General features: G+C 34.1%; 1 protein-coding gene across 2 annotated transcripts in view; it reads right to left on the reverse strand.

The window, feature by feature from the left end:
• EEA1 (early endosome antigen 1) overlaps window positions 1–23,386 on the reverse strand; it is a 117,773-nt gene that overhangs the window by 24,507 nt on the left and 69,880 nt on the right. For both annotated transcript variants that reach the window (XM_034643582.1, XM_002928070.4), the window contains 6 exons: window positions 17,248–17,451; window positions 14,527–14,727; window positions 13,392–13,505; window positions 10,994–11,149; window positions 8,663–8,802; window positions 897–1,227 (listed from right to left, as the gene is read on the reverse strand). In XM_034643582.1, coding sequence (XP_034499473.1) covers window positions 897–1,227; window positions 8,663–8,802; window positions 10,994–11,149; window positions 13,392–13,505; window positions 14,527–14,727; window positions 17,248–17,451 — 1,146 coding nt within the window. The remainder of the gene's footprint in view (window positions 1–896; window positions 1,228–8,662; window positions 8,803–10,993; window positions 11,150–13,391; window positions 13,506–14,526; window positions 14,728–17,247; window positions 17,452–23,386) is intronic.

Here is a 23,386-nt window from a genome sequence, read left to right on the forward strand (position 1 = left end):
ATAACAATCTTTAAGAAAATGGAAGAAAGGAAATTTTTGTGAAAGAAAGTATTAATAAAGAAAGAATAATCATATTATTAAATACGTGATTTATATTACATATAAATATATGTATGTTTATATATATGCTGTATATATATATATATAAATTCATATAAATAAAGAATAATCACAACTTAAGAGGGAAGATGTACAGATAGGAGATGTTTTCTCCAAACAGAAAGGAACATAAAAGTAACATATTAATATCATATATTTTTTTGTGCTACTAAACACTTTCACTTACCTTCGTAGTGAAAACAAAAGAATTTTACTTTTACTGTTACTCTTATTCTGGGTTAAAATATTTTTTTTGAAGATTTTTTTATTTATATGAGAGAAAGAGTAAGCATGAGCAGGGGGAGGGGCAGAGGGAGAGAAACTCAAGCCGACTCCAAGCCAAGTCAGACACAGGGCTCAATCCCACAGCCCTAAGATCGTGACCTGAGCCAAAATCAAGAGTCAGATGCTTAACCAACTGAGCCACCCAGGCGTCCCATGTGTTAAAATATTTCTGAGAATATATTCCCCATTAGCATTTCCCGAAACTGTGTGACTTTGTTTCATAGAGTTTAAATGTTTTATGGTATCTCTAAGACATGGCATTATCTAGAGTTTTAAAACATTCAGAACATTTAGAACATTCATAGAGAATTAGAAGTTTCCTGGTCCTCTGGAAATTTTACACACAAACACCAGTATCTTTTTCTCAGGTTAAGCAATCGCAATTCCTTTCCTCATAAGAATTATTTAAAATCATTTAAATGTAGGATAAAAAGTCAACAGTAGGTTAAGCAGAAAAACCAGTACATTGTAAATAAAAATCACTTCTACCTAAGTAAACATAAACAACTGACCAAATCTAATATAGCAGCTTTTCCTTTCTGATTTTCCTTTTCAAATTCGCTTTTGGAGTTCTTCAAAGAATCAGAAACTTTTGATAAATTCTCTTTTGTTGCAGAAAGCTCTGTCATTAGGGTTTCTTTCTCCACCTTCACTTTTTGCAGTTCTGTTGTGGCTGTTTGAATTTTGTTATTCAATTCCTTGTGCTGCATCTTTGCATCTTGACTTAAATTTTCAATTTCTTGTTTAAGGATTTTTTTTTCTTCCTCTTGCTTGGTAAGCATTTGCTTAATATTTTCAAGAGCTTCAGATTTTTTCTGTAGATCCAACTTCGTACTGGATACTCTAAATATTTAAGAAACAATTTTTTTAAATAATGCATAATTTACCATTCCTAATTTAGCATTAAAAACTAGTAATTATTATTTCTTTAAATTAATAACTGAGTTTTAAAACTTTCTTGTGTAGTTCAGAAGTAAAAATAATAATTTAATGTCATAAAACAACACAACCGAAAACACCTTAAATCTGATCTGATCATTTAACAGATAAAGATGATTTTCTTTAAATCAAATAAGTTAAGGGTAACTTAAGACGTAATCCAGCTTGTCTACTGCAATGGATGCCCCCCCAAAACTGTACATATAGCAGACCCTCTAGTCTACAACAGCCAGAAAAGGTTTTCCATGTACCTTAAAGAACCTAGTCATTGTGTTAGCCCCCACGCACATAGAGAACTTTGCCTCTTTCCTTGAAAACATAAAACACATTATGTATTTTTTAGATATTAAATTTCAAAACACGATTAACCCAGAAAAAAAGAAGTGAAAAAAATAAAAGAAATATTTCATTTCAGAGAAAAGACAAAAGATTTATTTTAACTCTAGAGCTTAACAGATTACATAAGAGAGCTTAGCAGATTATATAAGAGATTTGTTATCATTTGTCCCTTGAAACAAGTTTTCTACACCTAAATGAATAAACTACAAGAATAAGGAAATGAAGATATAAGCTTTAAGAAAGTTAAAAACTTTGATTATTTCAATAAAATGAAATTATGCACCAAAAGGAAAAACACATATTAGAGATCAACCATTTTTGAAGTGAAAATAAAACCAGATTCAAACTAATATTTCTTGAATGCATTTTATTTCTGATGTACTTTATAATCAGTATAAATTTAATAATATGTTAAAGAGAGGTTGTTAAAAGATGTACTAGCCACATATTTGAAGCTGGGCATTCATACAATATCAAAATTACATTTATACTTTGAAATTTTTCAACTTTTAGTTTCAGAAACTTACTTTTCTTTCTAAAAGATGAAGTTAAGTGCATTCATGGGATACTATACTGCACTGATTTTCAAAGGTCTAAACAGAAAGGTCATTATCTTTTTAATATAGTTATAATTCCTATCAAGCAACCCTAAAATTAGGACTTGATATATATTACTATGCTACTTAACTTTCCCATAAATAATTATTATAAAATCATAAGATTATGTGAATCAAAGAAGGAAAAACAGAAATAAAGTCTTCCATTGACACTGTAAAACTTTAATTTTAAAAAGGGTACTAAAGGAAGTAATAAATCTGCAATCAAAGTTGGAAACTTAACACCCCTTTCTCAGAAATTGACAGAACTGCAGTGGGGGGTGGGGGGAGGCAAGGATATAGAAGGTTAAACATTATCTGGAATGAATAAATCAAGGAAACAAAAAGTACAGAATAGGGAACCTACTCAATCGTATTTTAATAGTGCAGTCTGGTAACAGACGGTAGCTACCATTGTGGTGAGCATAGCAGAACATACAGAGATTTTTTTTTTTAAAGATTTTTATTTATTTGACAGAGAGAGAGAGACAGCCAGCGAGAGAGGGACCACAAGCAGGGGGAGTGGGAGAGGAAGAAGCAGGCTCCCAGCCGAGGAGCCTGATGTGGGGCTCGATCCCAGGACGCCAGGATCACGCCCTGAGCCAAAGGCAGACGCTTAACGACTGAGCCACCCAGGCACCCTGTACAGAGATCTTGAATCACTATGTTGTATACCTGAAACTAATGTAACATTGTGTGTCAACTATATTCAAACAAACGAACAACAACAACAAAAAACCCTTTTTTTAAAAGTCAATCACCTTGACTACTTGATATTTATAGAACACTTCACCAACAGAGAATACACATATGTGCACAGGGAAAATTAACCAAGATAAACCATACACTGGGCAATAAATAAGACAGTTTGAAAAGTCTAAATTTTACAGAGTATGTTCTCTGTTCACAATGGAATTAAACTGGAAGTCAGTAACAGCTATCTAGAAAATCTCCAAATATTTGGAAAGTAAACAACATATTTCTAAATACTCCATGTATCAAAGAAAAAAATCACAAAGGATATTAGAAAGTACATTAAACTGTACAGTAATGAAAGTACATTGTAAGATGAGAGTTGGAGGGAGAGTTGGATGCACAGATGTAGGTGCACCTTGAGAAGGGGGAAACCTTGCCCTGTTTTTTGGGCTGAGCCCTGGGATAAGGTTTAGTCAAACTCTAGATGTGTCTACCCAGCCCTTTTTTCCTAGGTGGTACAACAGAAATGTAAGACTTCACATTAAAAGAGTTTCCATAAAGTATATAGGCAAAAAAAGACTTTAGTATTAAAAGGCTGCCCTACCTCAGTATGATATAGAAGCCTCTTCATGAGTTCTGAACCATGAGATTAGAACATAGATAGAAATGGGCCTACACTGAGCCGATTAGACATGGAAAGGATCTTTGGGCCCACAGGGGCCTCGGGAAGAAGAACAAGAACCAACTTGGAGGTGACCTTCATGGACTGATGATTGGGTTCCAGAAGTGACAAATTACTCAGTGGGTGATATAAGGGATCATATGTGCTCCCCAAATCCCTTTGCACTGGAAACTATGGTGCTAACAGTGGGAAGGAATGCCATTTAAGGTATACAATGCACCTCTATATCCTCAAATTCAAAGTATCAGTCAGGACTTACTTTGATGTGAAAACAAGAAATTTTTCATCATCACTCCCAAACAAGGACAAAACCATGAAGGTGTCAAACAACTTAATTATCATCAATCTGATGGGTTTTATTTCATTTCCCTGAAGGGTACCCTTCCCAGCTTCCATCTTTACTACTAAGAGTCAAAAACCTTCATACCCTTGACACAGATAAAGTCTGTTAACTCAGTCAGAGAGGTCTATTGGGCATTTAAAGGCAAAGTCTACTGAAATGTGACTGGTCACAAGCCCTCCTTTGAAAAAATCCAGATAAATGGAGTGGAACTGATTTTTATCCATCAAAATTCTGGTGAGTTATGTGTCCGCTGTAGATTCTATGGCAAGACCCAATGCAAGCATCAACTTTAAGAACAAGATAAGCAAGAGACTAATTCTATCTTAGGAGTGAAGGAAAGATGCCCCATCTCAGTAGTTTTATGAATTTATGCACATACGCTCTCTGTCACCAAGGACATTTGAAATTTCATATATCAATTCATCTTTTAGATCCTAATCTTCTAAACTCATCCACCCTTATATTCAGAGATGTCATAAATAAGTCCATTAAGCACTTAATACAAATGCGAAAAGACAATCTTCCTCAAGATAATTTATTCCATCTGTTGAAAAACTGTCATACTAAACTGATTTTACTAGACTACGACATGTAACTACAATCTGCAGAAACCTGACAAAATACAAAGAGGGTGAGTAACTATGAAAATGAAACAGATACTACAAAAGGTGGACAGCCACAGGGAAGCTTCCACATTAAAAAGCTATAAAAAGAAAAGCAAACAAAACCCAAAGTCTAAGGAAGAAAATGCTAAAGAGAAGATGAGAAATAAATGAAATAGAAAATTGACAAAATCAGGAACACCTGGCTGGGTCAGTCAGGAGAACATGTGACTCTTGATCTTGGGGTTTTGAGTTTGAGCCCCACATTGGGCATAGAGCCAACTTAAAATAAAATAAAGTTACAAAAAATAAAGTTTTAATCCTAAGAAAAGGAAAAGAAAATTGACAAAATCAAAAGTTTTTTATAAAATTGATAAACCCAAATTAGATTGATCAAGGAAAAGATAGAAAAAATAAATTAGCACTATTAAGAATAATAAGAAGACATCACTTACAGACCTTAAAAGTATGATGATCTTGTGAACATTATACCAATAAATTTGAAGTTTATATTAAATGGACAAATTCCTTCAAAGACACAAATTACCAAAACTGACTCAAGTAAAATATTAGAAAACAATAATAGCCCTGTATCTATTAAATAAACTGAACTCTAAATTAAGAAGCAGAGAGAACTTGAGGTCAGTTGGATCACTGGTGAATTCAATAAAACATTTAAGAAATAAACAATACCCATCACAAACTCTTTCAGAAAGGAGAGGAAGAAAAAAAACTGTCAATTTATTTTTAAGACCAACATAACCATGGGGCGCCTGGGTGGCACAGCGGTTGAGCGTCTGCCTTCGGCTCAGGGCGTGATCCCCGCGTTATGGGATCGAGCCACATCAGGCTCTTCTGCAATGAGCCTGCTTCTTCCTCTCCCACTCCCCCTGCTTGTGTTCCCTCTCTCGCTGGCTGTCTCTCTCTCTGTTCAAAAAAAAAAAAAAAAACTTTAAAAAAAAAAAAAAAAAAGACCAACATAACCATGATTCTGAAACCATGACAATGATATTAAAGAACACCGCAGACCAACAGTCCCCATGAACGGATAGAAAATTCTAAACAAAGTTATTATTATCAAGTCAAATACAGCAATATCTAAAAAGAATAATACAGGATAATCAAGTGGGATTTATCCAAGGAAAGCAAGGTTGGTTTACTAGTTAAAAAAGCAATCAATGTAATTCACCATATTAACAGAATAAAGGAGAAAAACCATATGATCATATGAATAGATGCAGAAAAAGAAGTTGATAAAAAAGTTTTTTAAGAAAACTGGTATAGATAGGAATGCCCTCAATCTGATAAAGGAAACTAGAAAAAAAAACAAACACAGCTAACCTCAAAATTAATGATGAAACATTTCATGTCTCCAACCTAAGGCTGGGAACATGCAGGGATAACTACTATCTTTTTATTAGAAAGTTCACTGGAGGTGTCAGCTAACAGTAAATCAAGAAAAGAACATAAAAGGCCTACAGACTGAAGAAAAAAAGAAGTAAAACTGTTGCTAATTCACAAATACCAAGATTGTCCACTTAGAAAATTCTAAAAACTACAAAACAAAAATGTGAATTTAACAAGGCTAGAGGATAGTAAGTCAATATATAGGACTCAATTGTATTTTTATGTATTTTACACAATCAGAAAATATAAAAAACAATTCCAATTACAATAAAATTGAAGAACATAAAATATTTAGGATTAAATTTAGCAAAAGATATTTAAGATTCCTATTTTAAAAACAACAAAATGTTAATCAGAGAGACTAAAGAAGACATAAATATCAGAGATATACTACATTCATGGATTGGAACACTCAGTATTCTTTTTTTATAAATTTTTTATTGTTATATTAGTCACTATAAAGTACATCCATTATTTGCATATAACACCCAGTGCTCCATGCAATATGTGCCCTCCTTAATACCCATCACCTGCCTATCTCAATCCCCCACTCTTCTCCCCTCTGAAGCCCTCAGTTTGTTTCCCAGAATCCATAGTCTTTCATGGTTCATTCCCCCTTCTGTTTACCCCCGCTTCATTCTTCCCTTCCTTCTCCTACCAATCTTCCTGCTATTCCTTATGGTTTCACTCATTTATAGAACATAAGAAATAGAAGACTCAGTATTCTTAAAACATTCTCCCCAAATTGAACTACAGATTCATTGCAATTCCAATCAAAATCCAATAATTTGATTTATAGAAATGGATGTTAATATTAAAATTTATACAGAAAAGCATTAAACTTAAAAGAGTTATGACAATCTTGAAAAAGAACTAAATTGGAGGGCTGATACAACCTGATAACAAGACCACAAAACTACAAAAATCAACATAAGGTGGTACTGGTGTCAGAATACCATATAGACACAAAGACCAAAAGAACAGAATAGAGCCCGCAAGTAAACCCACATATATTAGGTATATGCCACTTCGACAACAGCACCAAAGGCCACTCATTGGGAGAAAAAAGTTTTAACAAAAAACGGTACTAGAATAACTTAATGATGCATGGGAAAAAAGATGATCCTGGACCCCTATCTCATACCTCTCATAAAAATAAGTTTAAGGTAGAACCTAGACCTAAATGTAAAAACTAAAACTATAAAACTTCCAGAAGAAAACATAAGAGAATTCTTCATAAACCCTGGGGATAGGTAGAGGTTTCTTAGAAAAGACACAAAACATTAAACATAAAATAAAAACAAATGACAAATTGAATTCAACCAAAATTTGAAACTTCTTTTCACTGAAAGATACCACCAAAAAAATGTAAAGCAAAGCTGCTAGGAAAAGTCTTGATAATCTATTTGTCTGTCTGCTTAGCTAGCTGGCTATCTGGCAAAGGATTAGTACTTTGAATATATAAAGAACTCCTACAAATCAATAATAAAAAAATCCAATGGGGAAAAAAATTTTAACAGGCAAAATAATTTGACACTTCACAAGTGAAGAAATTCAAATTAAGCAAAATAAGATACCGCTTCACATTCAATAAATAGCTAAAATTAAAGGACCAACAACACCAAATACTGGCAAGAATATGAAGCAACTGAAACATTCCCGTAGGAGTACAAAATGGTACAGCCATTTTGGGAAAAGGTTTGGCAGTTTTTCATACAGTTAAACATACATCTACTCGGCACGACCCTGAACTTTCACAAAAATGCTTACTTAAGAATACTGATAGCATCTTTATTCATAACAGGTAAAAACTGCAAACAATCCAAAAAATACCCAGTAAAAAAGACTAGATAAACAAATTGTAGTATATTTCATTCAGTGGAACAATATTCATTCAACTAGGTGGATGAACTTCAAAAATAGTACATTAAGTGAAAAAAGGCCAGTCATTAAAAAGAACATACGATATGATTTCATTTAAAAAACACACATCAACCTATGGGGACTGAAGGCGGAGCTGTGGTGTCTACAAGGGACTGATTAGAAGGACACCCGAGAAAACTCCATGGGTAATAAAAATGTTGTGGGGAAGGGGTGCATGTTATTACACAGAGTGTATACTTACTAAAAATCAAACTGTATATGTAAGACCTGTGCATTTAATGGTATGTAAATTTTACTTCAATAATTTTTAAAAAGGTACACTGATTCTATGTTTCCCTTGTGCTCATAAATACAATCTGTCAAGATGCATCACAAAACTAAAATAGATCATTTCTCAGAAGAAAGTATACATTCCCTACTTGGTATAGTCCCTCAAAGCAGAAGCCTGATTGCTCTTGGGTGATAGGTAGAAATACTCCTTTATTTGTTACTTTTACATTAATTTATTCAAACCAGTGAACAACTCAAAACGATGGCTTTAACCCAGAGAAATGAGTACCATATTACTGTTGAAAAGAGACCAGATGACCCAAATTTTCAGTCCTTTCTAGTGAAGGTAAATTTAACCATATTATTTATGATGGCTTTATTTTTCATTCATTCACATTAACATCAGAGTTTATACAATCAACATAAACATTTAATAAATCTTTAAGCCCTGCAATAACATAACTGAAACCATAAGACTTTAATAGTTTATAATCCTCTCCCTTAATGTAGTTTAGCTTACATTTCTTTCTCCATTTCAAGTTGTTTACTCAATTCTGTGGCTCTAAGCTCTAAATCCGTATTCAGCTGTCTTTGCAGTTGTAGATCCTGCAAAGCTTGATCCTTGCTTCCTTTAACTTCAAGAGTATCGGCTTCTAGTTTCTATGAAGAAATATAATACAGTAACCATTTTAATGTCTGTAATTATCCATGTTATCAAATATAATGTTTTTGTTTATACTCAAATTGGTGTTGACATAACACACAATAATAACCATAAAATATTTATGTTATAATAAAAAACACATTTTCCATTCTGAAGCCATTACTGAGTAAAGGAACTATTTGTTTTGGAATCTTTCAGAGGACCCACTAGCAGGCTTTATACATGACAGGCAGTCACTAAGTTTCTACTTTAAAAAATGAACTCTAAAAAAGAGGAAAAAAACTTAAAATAATTGTATCTATTATTTGAATAGAAGTTTTAACTCAAGTATGAAAAAAAGAGGTAACAGGTTCACATGAGGGCCCACTTAAAATTATCCTTTATATTCAGTGAACAACACTGATGTAATTATAAATATTCAAAACTAAAATGGAGTTGTCATGTCATCCTTCTTGTTAACATTTATTGATCCTAAATATAAAGTCAGTTAAATTCCTGGATTTGCATCTTTAAATTCTTAGTTTAAAGATTGCTGCTCTTCATAGTATAGTTTCTGTCTCATACACATACATATCATACATACAACTGTGTGCACTTTTACAAATTTACAAAATCAAGCTGTTAAGTATAAAGTTTAAATATCGTTGAGCAACACATTTTCTTATATAGTTGCAATAATTTTGTACCCTAAATATTTTATAAACCAATCTAGGTACTGCAGCTCTTATTCAACACTTATACTGGATATTTGATGTAACTGCAAAATTTTGTAACAAATAACTATATAAAACACATATTCCTAAAATAATTACCAAATGTTAAAGACCTGATCATCATAAGAGACACTACTAGTTCTAAATAACTATTTGTAAAACATACCCAAAGAGAATTCTCCTTAGACATTTTTCAGTAAAATGGTCTCTCTGTTCTTTTCAAACATTACAAAAACTAATTTGTCATTATTATTACCACCAGCCATAATGAAAAGAAAAAGAAACCCATAAACAGAACTGTAAACATACAACATCCTTCAATGTTGTATCAGTGTTGATATACACATATACACATACACATCCAATAGTTCTACAGAAGTGTTTCATCTGATTGTGAAGGTATAGCTTACATATAAATAGTAATTTGAGAAGTATTTGTTTAATGGATAGTAGATTCCATTTAAAGGACAAAGGACTCAGGTCAAATCCTCTTCTAATAGGTCTAGTCATTTGATCTCTTTAGTAAATCAACACTTTCACCTGCAATTGTGTTAAAGTAAGAAGCAATTTACCACGGTATAAACTTATTATTAAACTAAAAACAAAATCCAAAAGGTATAAATGTAAAGTTTAAAAAAGGAAGAAGTCTGGGGCGCCTGGGTGGCACGGCGGTTAAGCGCCTGCCTTCGGCTCAGGGCGTGATCCCAGAGTCCTGGGATCGAGCCCCACATCAGGCTCCTCTGCTATGAGCCTGCTTCCCTCTCCCACTCCTCCTGCTTGTGTTCCCTCTCTCGCTGGCTGTCTCTATCTCTGTCAAATAAATAAATAAAATCTTTAAAAAAAAAAAAGGAAGAAGTCTGTCATATGTGAAATATATACTGGAATAAGGAAGTAAGGAGAAGGGAATGATAGAACAAAAGAGGCTTCATAATAACAACGACAAAATGGTAAGTTCCTTATAATTACAGAGTAGATCCCTGGTTGGTTGGTTGTTTGAAATAGTTACACATTACATGGGGCGCCTGGGTGGCACAGCGGTTAAGCGCCTGCCTTCAGCTCAGGGCATGATCCCGGCGTTATGGGATCGAGCCCCACATCAGGCTCCTCCACTATGAGCCTGCTTCTTCCTCTCCCACTCCCCCTGCTTGTGTTCCCTCTCTCGCTGGCTGTCTCTATCTCTGTGGAATAAATAAATAAATAAAATCTTTAAAAAAAAAATGAAATAGTTACACATTACAAAGGAACCAGTATGCATGTTAAAACTGCTATTTGTAAAAGCCATCCATTAATGAAGAAATTAAAATTAAAGATGGAATTCAAAATTAAGGCCTGAAAAATTACATGTAATTTAAAGTTTTATCTGACAACTTCACCCTTGTTTGCAAATTTAAAATCTTCAGTTCCTTCTACGTTATCAGTTTCCATTACTACAGCAGCAGAAAATATAAGTAAATTCAGTATCTTTTATACAAACCTTGATTTGACCTTCTAATTCTTCAGTTTTTTGTTCTAAAGAGAGGTGCTTCTCTTTATATTCTTTAAGATGACTTTCCAGCTGACTGCAATGTTCCTGCTTATCCTGCAACTTTGTAGTAACCTGATCCAACTGAGTAGTGATCTTATTTAACTCCTATAAAAAAGTACAATTGAAGAAAACTTTGGTAAGGTTTACTTTATTGTATGCCCAGATGTTTCATCAAAGTAAAATTGAAAGTTCTAATTTTATTTAATAAACTATTGGAATAAGACTAGAAAGAAGTCTAATGATGAATCAGACATTATATTTACCAGTATAAAGGACCTGAACTAAAACCATATGCAGCATGAGATACTAAGCTTATATGCATACCCACTCAATAACTTTTTCTAAGAAGAGTTATTTTAGGAGCCAAAGCAATAGAACAGAATATTAAATAGGCTAATAATAAAATAACACTTTAATATTATAATTGTTTTCAATGTTCAAGATGCCATTTCAAAAAATAACATTTAAAAATGGTGACTACATCTATGAAACTTGTTCATTTATAGTATCTAGAGGCACTGAAAGAACAAAATACAAATTACTAGTAAATCCACCACCCACAAATAATCACTACTAATGTTTTGATAACTTTTCTTTTAGTCTTTTCTGTATGTATCTTTTGATTTATACTTTTAAAATAGGGAGAGAACCTCACTTTACATACTGTTTCATTATAACCTTTATTTTAACATAACAATACATCATGAAATTGTGACATTATTTTCTAAAATATCATTATAATTGCATACATTTCCATTTTATTTGATCCAGACCATTTTTTAGCCAAATGTCCTATTTTAGTCTTAGACTGCTACTAAACTTTTTGCATTTTATTAACAGAAATGTAAACAGCATCCTAAAAGCTATGATTATTCCCTTAGGATAAAGAACTAAAAGTGAGCTAAAGAATGAAAAATCCTAACGTTCTTGAAATATATTATCAAACAGCTTTCCCTACCACCATTAAAAGGTCGAACTAACATATACAACCACCAGCAATGTATGAAGGTGGCTTATTCTTCCACACCATTTCCAAACCTTCCAGGGTTAAACACACACATCTTACCTCAATGAGGGCATATTCTGCTACTGTCTTAATTTACAATTGATTCTTAATGAACCTGAATATCTGTTAACATATTTTGACCATTTATTTTTTTTGTAGGTTCCTTTAATTCCTAAGTGTTTTAAATACCAAGGATTTATTAACCCTTCATCAGACACATTTCAGAAAATGTTTTATTCTTTTACCATGTGCTTTCAAATTTTGTTAGTGATATTTTTGGCTGAAAATTTTTAAACTTTCAAGTGATTATTCTTATAAATACTCTTTCCATTACAGTTTCTAGCACTGATCTCGTGCTCAGAAAGTACTTTACAGATGTATTTATTAGCAAAAATGTGAGTAAAAAGTTGCAGAACATACATATGCAGTGATTCTGTGGACACAAAAGAAAAATATCAGTATGTGTGTGTGCTGTGTGTGTCTATTTATATATAAATGCATACACATATATCTGTTCAGTGCTTACGAAACTCTAGAAGGATGCATACCAAATTTAAGAGCAAACATTCCATCTAAGGAAGAAAATGGGATTAAGGTTTAGGGTAAATACAGAACACAAAGTTTTTATTTTGTTAACTTGATATATTATTATATTGCTAAAAAAAAAATTAGACCAACAACCAGTGTTACCTCTCAAATAAAAAGTAAATTTTAAAAATTTCTGTCTGGTAAAAGGTAGAAAAATCTATCAGCATTTTTACCTTGGCCCTAAAGTACTAAGCTTTTATTCAATCAGAAGTATTGAAAAAAATACTTCTGCATTCCCTACAACCCTACTTATTCTCACCCCCAAAATAAAAGAGTAACTTTTACTGCGGTTTGTGCTCTTTTCCTGCTTCCAAGTGGTAAGTATATCCAGGTCATGGCCCACAATACCTACTAAAAACTGACTGCAACCTACTAAAACAGGTGTGAAAGTCTGTCTCTCGTTCCCAATCACTGGCACTTGATGGAATGAAGCAACAATTCAACAATTAGGAGTAGATATTTCAGCTCCACACCATGGTCTACACTAAGGAGTAATAAAATATTAAGAAGCCCAACCACAGCTGCACACCAGTTGGGCTTTATCAAAAACAAAAATGACATTTTTATCTTTATCAGTCTGACTCCTTCCTGCATCTACCACTCAACTGGTTCTGAACTCAGGGAGAAATCAAAGGGAATAAGCAAGTTGACCATGACATTAAAAAAACTGAGTATCATTTTTATACATGTTTGCAATTAATTCATCTAATAAAACATTAGGTTATTGGATGAAATTGCATCAGGTTCACCTACCTGCTGTTTATCTTGTAATGCATTTTGGGCTGTGTCCAAATGATTCTGAAGATCTGCTCTCTGAGCAGTTTTTGCTGCTTCTGCAGATAGCAGTAATTCAGTTTTGGCTTTAATCTGTAACAAAATTGACCAGTCATTTCATTTGTATTTAGTTCTTGATTTTGTTTGAATATACACTGCTTTTGTCTCTAAATTATTTTAAAAATTAAGTCCTTCGGCAAAAAACATAAGGATTTAGACATTGAAAAGTAAGTATGCGATTATCCCCCAAACAGGAACGTGTAGAAGAAAAGACTCCTAATAATGTTTGGATAAATGATGAAATTTATCATGATATATATGCCCCTACATGACACCAAAACACTTCTCCTCTCTCAAACTGGACATCCAAATATTGGGTTATCATATAACTCATCCAACAAATAATTGTATTTTAAATAGGAAGAAATGTGTATCCTCTTCTTCCAAGTCAATAAGTATCCCTGTTATATTATTCTATATTTCTTATTTTCAATAGAATTATTTTCCTAAAATGAAGAAAATCAAGGCTTAGAAATGTTTCTATAACTTTCTCTACTATAGCATAGGATAAGAAACCAACAATGAAAATGGAAAAAACAATCTGTTTTAATTCCCATCCCATCACTGATTCATTGAACAAGGCTTCTATATTGGCCTCTGAAAGAATGTACATTAAAAATATGCAATGCAACATATCTAAAGGTATTTTGTTAAATCAAACCTTTGAAGCAAAATCTAAAAATCAAAGTCAAAAAGTAACAGAGAAATCTAATGGTATAGTATCAAATGACTTTGAACTTCAAAAACAACAACAAGGATTTCAGGGAAAAAAAGAAAAGCAAAAAAATCTGGTGGTATGGTCTGCCAGAAGAGACAGAGAAAAAAAAAAAGGCAAACATGAAACCTCAACAAACTGTCTAGATACAACCTTTATTTAATTCCTATTCCCAAAGTTTTTCCACTAATAAATAAGGCAGAGAGAGGGAGTGGGAAGTGGGGGAAGGCAGAGACAGAAAGAGAGACACAAGGAGAGAGAAACAGAATTTACAACATTTAATGGCCCAAAATAGGTGTTTTATTCAAACTCACATTAAATTGCATAATTCAATATTACCTGTATGTCAAGCTGGGAGACCTTCTCCTTGCTCTCATTTAATTGACCAGTCAATTCACTGACACTGGTTTCTAAGGAAAGAACACGGTCTTGTGCAGCTCTAAGATGTGCCTTCTGCTCTTGCACTTGGTCATGCAAATTCTCCTGGGCTTGTTTATGGCTTTCTGACTGATTCTTCAGCTTCTCTGTTAGTTGAGTTACCTATCATACAAGCAAGACTCTAATTATGAAGATCACATATGATATAATAAGAACTAAAAAAACAAATTAAAGGTCCATGAGAATATTAAAGTGCTCTATGATAGGTTATCTCATATTTTTTAAAGAAAATTTATTCACATCTTTCCAAAAATAAGCAATCTCTCAAAACAACAAGAAAACAATAAATTCAGATTCCATTATTTTTAAAACCATCTTGACTGAGCTATAATTTACATGAAAAAAAATTCACCCAATTTAATTGCATAGTTTGAGATTTGATAAATATATACACTCATTTAACCACTGCCATAATCAGATGGAGAACAATTCAATTACCCCAAAAGGTTTACTCATGCCCCTTCGCAGTCAGTACCCTCTACTCATCTCTAGCCCCGGACAATCACTGACCTAAGTAATAAGAGTTCCTTATATATTCTGAGTATTTAAATCCGAATTGTCAGATAAATGTATTGCAAATATTTTCTCCCAGTCTGTGCCTTGGCTTTTATTTTTGTAACGGCATCTTTTGAAAAGCAAACATTTTTAATTTAGATGAAATCCAATTCATCTGATGTTTCTTTGGTGTACCTTGCTTAGAGTTCATTGAGTTTCTTGAATCTATGGGTTCATATTTTTAATCAAATTGAAATTTTTTTCAGCCATTGTTTCAATAAATATTTTTCTCCCACCCTCTGTCACATCAATTACATGTATGCTATATTACATGATACTGTACCACAGGTCACTAAAGCAGAGTTTTTTGGTTTTTTGAGGGGTTTTTTTAGCCTAGCCTTTTTTTCTCTCTGTGGTTCATTTTGGACAGTTTCAATTGTCTTGTCTTTATGTTCACTACTGCCTTCTACTTGGTTAATCTATTAAGTCCATCCAATGAAATTTTAATTATATCTATATCTCTCTTTATATATATAGATATATATGGATATATATAAGTATATATATGAAGTTCTATTTAATTATTTTCTTATCATTTCCTCTTCTATTTCCATTATTATACTTTTTCCTTTATAGTAAAAAGCATATTTTAAGAGCCATACATGTTTTCTTCTTTGAATGTCTAGTAATTTTTTTATATTTATGGCAACAAGTCTTGATTTTGTTGTCTTCTTTCAAAAATGTTTAATTTTGTTCCAGCAGGCAGTTAATATACATGTGGTTCAGCTGGATCTTTTTGAAGCTTGTTTTATGCTTTGTTAGGTCAGGTGTACACTAGCTTTTACCCTAGGGCTAGTTTAGCTTTGTGACATTCCTGGGGTTTCTACTAAATGTCCCCAAAGTGTTCAACCACATCTTTATTCTCTTCCTGGATTTGAACATCTCCCAGCCCTGATCATTTTTCAGTTTGCAGCTTCCTAATGATTGTTCATTGCTTGGCCTCATGAAATCCCACTGTATGAATGCAAAGTTTAGCAGTCAGCTAAAGGCTCAAGTGCATCCCTTATGCAGATTTCTGGGGCTGCTTCTCTCCATTGTTCCCTCCTCTCTGACATTCTGCCCTACAAAGTACAGGTGCCTCAACCTTTTTGAACTTCAATATCCCCACTCCTTAGTTCATTGAGACTGTGCTTTCCTTGGATTCCCCAACCTGCACCTCAGTCTGGGAAATGTCTCCAGGTCAAAAGCTGGAATAGTCAATAGGTTCACTCCCTTGCTTCTCTTCTCTCAGGAATCAAAGTACTGCATTGCTTGTTGTACAGTATCTGAAAACAGTGGTTTTACACATTTTTTTTCCTACTGTTACAGTCATTTATGGTGAAAGGACTAAGTAAGTATGAGTTACCCCAATATGGCAGGAAGCACAAGTACATAATTTATTTTTATTTATTCTTTTAAAAAGAATTAGAAAAGTGGCATTACCTATTGATATTTTGTTTTACTATTTTCTCATTTAGATAATTATAACTCTCTTATTGGACAATTCTTACAAAAAAGCAACTATAAATTCTTTCAGTTTGAAAATGTATTAAGCTAAATTTTGTAAGTTTCTCTTAAACTACATATAAGCAACTTATCAAAATTATTATTAACTACATATTCCAAAAACATATCATGACCAAAATATAAATAACTAGTAAGCCCACATACTAGGCAATACATAGTAACAACTAACACTTGATTAGTACTTTCAGTTTACAAATATATGTTGTTATTCATTCTTTTTTCAAAACATCACAAAATGCCATGAAGTAAGAATGCATTACTAATAATATCTCTACGTTTCTAATGAGCTGACAAGGTGAAATGATTTGCTTGTGGTCACACAGGTAATAAGTTATGTCCTGGGACATGAACTGAGATTTTCTTTGTCAAATTACACTAACTTACTTTTACTACAATAGCAACCCATCTCTAAGGTAAATGAGATAGTATTTGTCAAAAAACCATAATATTTAAAAAGTACTAAAAAAAAAACAGAATGAAGAGTCATTTAAATAAAGCACTTAGTAAGATTTAGAAAGATAAAAGTCAGTTTTAGAAATAGAATAAATTTGACATGCTTACTTGCTCCTGTAAGGTATGGTTTTTTTCTTGTAACTGGTTAAGAACAGCAGTCTCTCCTTCACCAGCCTGAATTTTTGCATAAAGATCTTCTCTTTCTTTTTCTAGTAAGGAAATATTTTCTTTACTCTTCTGTAACAAGGCTTCAAGGTTCTGGATCTTTTGGTCCTTATCACCAATTTGACGTAGTACTTGCTCTAAATCATTCTGTAAAGAGGTGAAAACTACTACCTTAAGAATAGAGAACTTAAAAAGTTATTCCTCAAACATAAAATTATTGATAATACATTTTGCAACTCAAACTCTTAGTCTTAATTTTTTAACTACTCTTTACATTTTAACATGGTAAACTTAAATAATTAGAACTATATGTTTAATAATAATACAAATCTTATTATTGATAATAAACTAGAATTTACTTTCTTAAAAAAACCTTCAATTAACCATATTCTTATTCTAACACTCGACCTCACTGCCCACCACTCTTCTTCTTCTTTAATCCGTTGCAGACTCATGGGACTCTCCTTATTCCTTATCACACCAGGCACACTCCCACCTCAGGGCCTTTGCCCTGTTTCTTCTGTCTAGAATACCTTTCCCACAAAGTCACATGGCTCATTACCTCTCCTTCAAATGTTTGCTCAAATGTCACTCAATCAGGCCTACCCTGACCGTTACATTTAAAGTTGCAGCCTTTCGGGGCACCTGGGTGGCTCAGTCAGTTGATCATCGACTCTCGATTTTGGCTCAGGCCATGATCTGTGGGTCATGAGAATGACCCTGCATTGGGAATCTGTGCTCACAAGGGAGTCTGCTTCTTTCCCTCACCCTTTGCCCCTCCCCGTACTCATAGGCACATGCCTGTTCTCTCTCTCTCTAAAATAAATAAATCTTTTAAAAAATTAAAAAATAGAATAAAATAAAATTGCAGCCTCTCCTAATACTCCTTCTCCTGAATGTTTTTTTTTCCTTTTCCATAGCACTTATCTTTTAACACACTAAATAAGTTACTTATTTTTCATGTTTATCTGTTTCCCTTTGCCCCCTCACTAGAATGTATGCTCCACAAAGGTGAGGACTTTCGTCTGTTTTACTCATTGATGTATGCAAGATACATATGCTCTAAGATATTTGTTGAATGAACAGAAAAATAAAGGACTGCACTCTAACACAGGCACACTCATGAAGGCTCACTTCAACACTCCAATAGGACTCTTCTACTGATACATCAAGGGATCCCTCTTCTTTTACTTTACCAAGGGCCTAGTGTTGCACAGAGCAGGGTGCATTAGCCCACATCCAGAACAATGCCCATTAATATTCTGGAGCTATCTAACCCAGAGACTTTGGCTCTGCCTCAATCATTCTAACACAGCCAGAGAGAATCTCTCCCTAAAACTGGGCCCTAACAAGCCCCTATGCAAACCTTACAGTACCCCACGCTATCTTGCTCACATTGAGTAAGCAACCGCCTGGGACTCTCAACAATTTGCACCCATATTGCACTATTCGAGATCACTTTTAAACATGTTTCTCATCTAAGTTTCAATCACAAAATGATGAAAGGCAACCTAATCTATCTGCTCTCATTCTCTGCTCCTGCCACTAATGAACCCTCTCTCCACATCCCACTCATCTTCTGGAACCATAGCTCTAGGCCTAAGCTTTTTTCCAGAACAGTCACTCTATTTCCAAGTCAGAAGTGAAATCTGGTTCACCCTTTACAGATGCTGACTCCCCCTCAACACTCTCGGATACGTAAGGACCATTCTGCTGAGCAAGCAAGGGAGGTTGACTCCTTCCTGGTTTTTCACCCCATAACTCTCCCCATCATGTAAAAGCTTCATGCTGCTTTGGGGAGTATGTTATTCATTTACTCTACCCTCTATTCTGTGTTGCTATCATCTATAAATCCCTACCTCATTCACTGAAGACTTGAGACCTGATTTAGTTTTTCTCTCAATCCCAATTTCTGCCAATTTCCTGGGAAATACAAAATACACAAAGAATTAAGAGCACAGCCTCAACTTTCGTATCATCTTAATTCCTGGATCCTTACTCATTCTATTCAACCACTCACATGCAGGATCTTGTAATCACTTGAAATTGTCCCAGATGAAAAATTTCAACTGTCCTACTCTGTGACCACAACTTCCTGACCATCTTCCAATTTCATGATCTCATTTCTGTTCTTCAATGCCAAACAGACATTGACCTCAATGTTCTTCTAGCATATGCCTCATTTCTCTTCCTGAACTTAATATACGGATATGAACTAATCTTAACTATTCTCTCAACTATTCAACATTCTCCAATTCCTTCCACCTTCAAATTCCCAATAGAGTCACCCAAAAAAAGTCCACTCCTAGATCAATGTTGCTATCCGCTGACTCCAGACCTACATTTCTAAGCACTGTGAGAGCAAAATCATAAGCCTTCATAGATTGCTGCCACTACAGAGTTCTAGAGTCCAACCTCCATCGTATACTCAGAAGCATCTTGTCAATCCCTTCACTTGACTAAGGTTCTTACCCTCGACTATTCACCTCAACAACTACTTAAAAGCTTCAAGTACTCTCTCCAGATTCTTAATATCTGCCTGCCTTTCATTCAACTATTACCATCTCCAACTTTACCCAAAAAAAGGGAGGAGGGGGCGAATCTTCTGTGATGATACACCTTGATTTTTCATCCCCTTATCTATAAATATAGATAGATAGATTCATATTTACTCCTTTTCCTCAAGCTTCAAAGAATATTCTTCAAGAGGGGGTAAGTTCAAATTTACCACCACCCATTATATCTGTTACCTCATAGCTTTTCAATAATTTATTACTTCAGTAACCTCTCCCTCAATATCCTCAATTATTCCCTCTCTACCAGTCCCTTTGTCCTAGAGTATAAATGTTCGGGTATCGTTTGTTTTCAAAAACACTTCCCAGACCAAGCCCCACTCATCTCTGCCCAGTTTTTATACAATTCATATTTAAATTTCAAAAGTAATTCAAACTTACTTTTCCAACTCCCTCATCTCTCATTTACTCATTAAAACATCTCTATCACTTTACTGAAATTATGTTTAACAAGGTCACTAACTTATTCTCAATATATAAGAATATATACTTATAATATATAGTTATAGTTTAATATAATGGACATTTTTCACTTACCATATTCGGCATCCCCACTACACATCCACATTTGAAGTTGCTGATTACTCCCAACTTTTGACTCTCCCCAGTCTTTTGGCTTCCACTCTGCAGGTTCTCCTTAATTACCTTAATCTCTTTCTTTGGGCTGCTCTTCCTCATTCATCTATGCCATTAAGTGCTAGTGTTTCCCAGAAGTCCTATGTTACCAGTTATTTGTTCTCCTCACTACACTCCCCCCCACCCCGGCTGATCTCATCTATTCTAATAATTCCATTTACCCCATATATAGTGATGTTTCTCACAGCTAATATATATAGCATGATCCCCTCTTCTAAGATTTAAATAAATATATACTATAGGTGCCTCAACAATGTCCAAAACTGAACTCTTCACACTGCCCAATGAAATGGCCGTTTGTCTCATGTTCACTCACACAGTTGATGACACCTCCATTTACCATGTACCCAGTGTTATCAATCTGGAAGTCATTCTCTTTCTCTCTCATTCCCTAGAACTATTAAGTCCTACTTATTTTACTGCCCAAGTGTTACTCATGTTGCCCTATGACATCTTTTAACAATTGCTTGAACTAAGGCATTATTATCTTTCATCTAAACTACTGCATATATTAGTCTTTTAACTGAACTCCTGCTTCAGAATATTCCCTCTGAAATCTTTCACAAAACCATAGCAATGACCTATTTAAAAACCAAATCTGGCCACAAGAGTTCTGTCTCAAGACCTCCAATACCTTTTATCTTCAAAGATAAATGTCACACAAGACCTTCTATAAACTTACTCATGTCTAATGCTTTGGCCTCTTCTCTAATCCCTAAATTACACTTTAAGCTCCAGCAAAACCTAACAGTTTAGTTCATATCAGCTTCAGTATCCTTGTCCTTTTAATTTCTACTTGGAGTATACTTCTTACTATAATCATCTTCATGAACCCAGAAACATCTACATATCCTTTGCAACTCAAACGGTCACTTTTAGGAAGTTTCCAATGACTGCTCTTTTCCAGACTCTGAGTTAGGTAACTGCCTTCTGTGGTACCATAATAATTGTATATACATAAATACACCTACAATGACACTGATTACACCTCCTTAATTAGTTTTTAGGACTTTTCATGTTTCCATAAGGAGAGACTGCCTGGCCTCTTTGACATCCTTTTTTTATTCTTCCCCAGCGAATGAGAATTTAACTAACTGAAAGTTTAGAATAAGGAACTAAATAAAGCATGTTTAACTCAGCCCCTTGTTCTCCCCTCAGTCTAAGAGACAACCTGCCTATAAGAAGTTGAAAGCCTCATTTCCAGCTTTGTCTGTGACTGGATGAATAAATTTAATTCTGGGGTACACTATAAAAAAGTACATTTGGTTGCAGACCTTTACCTGCAATTCTTTACCTCAGTCTTACTATTCTATTTCTTTGCTACTCTTTACAGTAAAACTCCTAGAGTTATCTATATTCATTGCATCAAACTCTCTCTTCCCATTTTCTCTTGAACCCCTTCCATCATACCTCCTTCTCTATCCAAGTTGCTCTTATCAATGTCATCAATGAACTCCATGTTGCCAAGTCCAATAGGATTCTCAGTCTTCATCTTGTTTGACCTCCATCTTTCTAACTACCCAGGCCAAACTTCTTGGAATCATCCTTGACTTCTTTCTCTGTATCCCACATCAATATATCAGTTAAATGTGTCAGCTTTACTTTTAAAATATACATAGAATCTAACCATTTCTCACTACCTTCACTGTTTCCACTCTGATCTAAGCTTTATCATTTCTTATCTGGATCGCTGTAGTAGTATCTTAGCTAATTTCTTTGCTTACACTCATGTGTCCCTATAGTGTACTCTCAATACAACAGCCAGAGTAATCCTGTGAAATAATAAGTCAGATCATATTACTCCTTTGCTCAGAACCCTTCAATGATTTCTCACATCACTCACAGTAAAATCCTTAAAATAATCTATGAGGCCTGACATGTTCTCATTCTCTGTGATCTCTACGACCCTATGCCCCTCTTACCCTTCTCATCATTCATACCACTCCAGTCACTGGCTTCCTGACATTTCTTAGACATGCTCCTGCTTCAGGCCTTTTAATGTATTGATGCTCTTCTTTCTTTTGGGTCTTTCATCTTCTCAGAGAGGTCTTCCCTGCCAATCTTATGTAACACTGCAATCCCACCTCCAGTCCCCCAGATCCTTCCTACTCCCTGTTCCTTTTTCATCTCCACAGCACTTGTCACCATCTAACACACTACATATTCTGCCTATTTACCTTGGCTTTTCTTTGTCTCCCTCACTAAACTTCATGAGGGCAGACAGCTTTGTCTATTTCATTTGCTGCCACATCCACAAAATCACTTCCTTGGCTAAAAGTAGACATTAATACACATTTGTTGACTGGATAAATTAAAAAACAAGTAAATGAGTACAGTATTTTTATCTCTATCCATCTAACTCCCATCCCACTCTCCAAACTCAGAAGGGTAAGAGAGACATATTACTTACAGCCTCCTTTAAATTCCAACATTGTTTCTGTGTGCACATCATTAAACTGCCATTTTCTAGAAGGCAGGCACTGTGTCTTACCCATCTCTTTATTTTCAGTGCTTACCACAGTGCCTGACATATAGTGCTCAATAATATTCAATGAATTAATGAAAGATTGAAGGAATAAATGAATGTCAAAGTCAAATTCATTTCAAACACTTGGGCACCCGCTTCCCCTTGCTGTAACAGAACAAAAATTTTACTTCTTTCAATCTTGTAAGCTATGCTATAGAATCTGTATAAATTTAGCCCAATCACTTATATTTTCTATACCTACAATTCCAATGTTCATATGATAGTTCTGAAGCAGTGAAAGACATGACCAAAATTACTAAGTTCTACTGTAGAAAATACAAAATGTTCTTTTTTACTGGGTTAACTAAATCCAGAAATTTTATTTGCATTTTTTAAGTTTTTCAAA

The sequence above is a fragment of the Ailuropoda melanoleuca genome, chromosome 15 (genome assembly GCF_002007445.2).
Source record: "Ailuropoda melanoleuca isolate Jingjing chromosome 15, ASM200744v2, whole genome shotgun sequence".
NCBI lineage: Eukaryota > Metazoa > Chordata > Mammalia > Carnivora > Ursidae > Ailuropoda > Ailuropoda melanoleuca.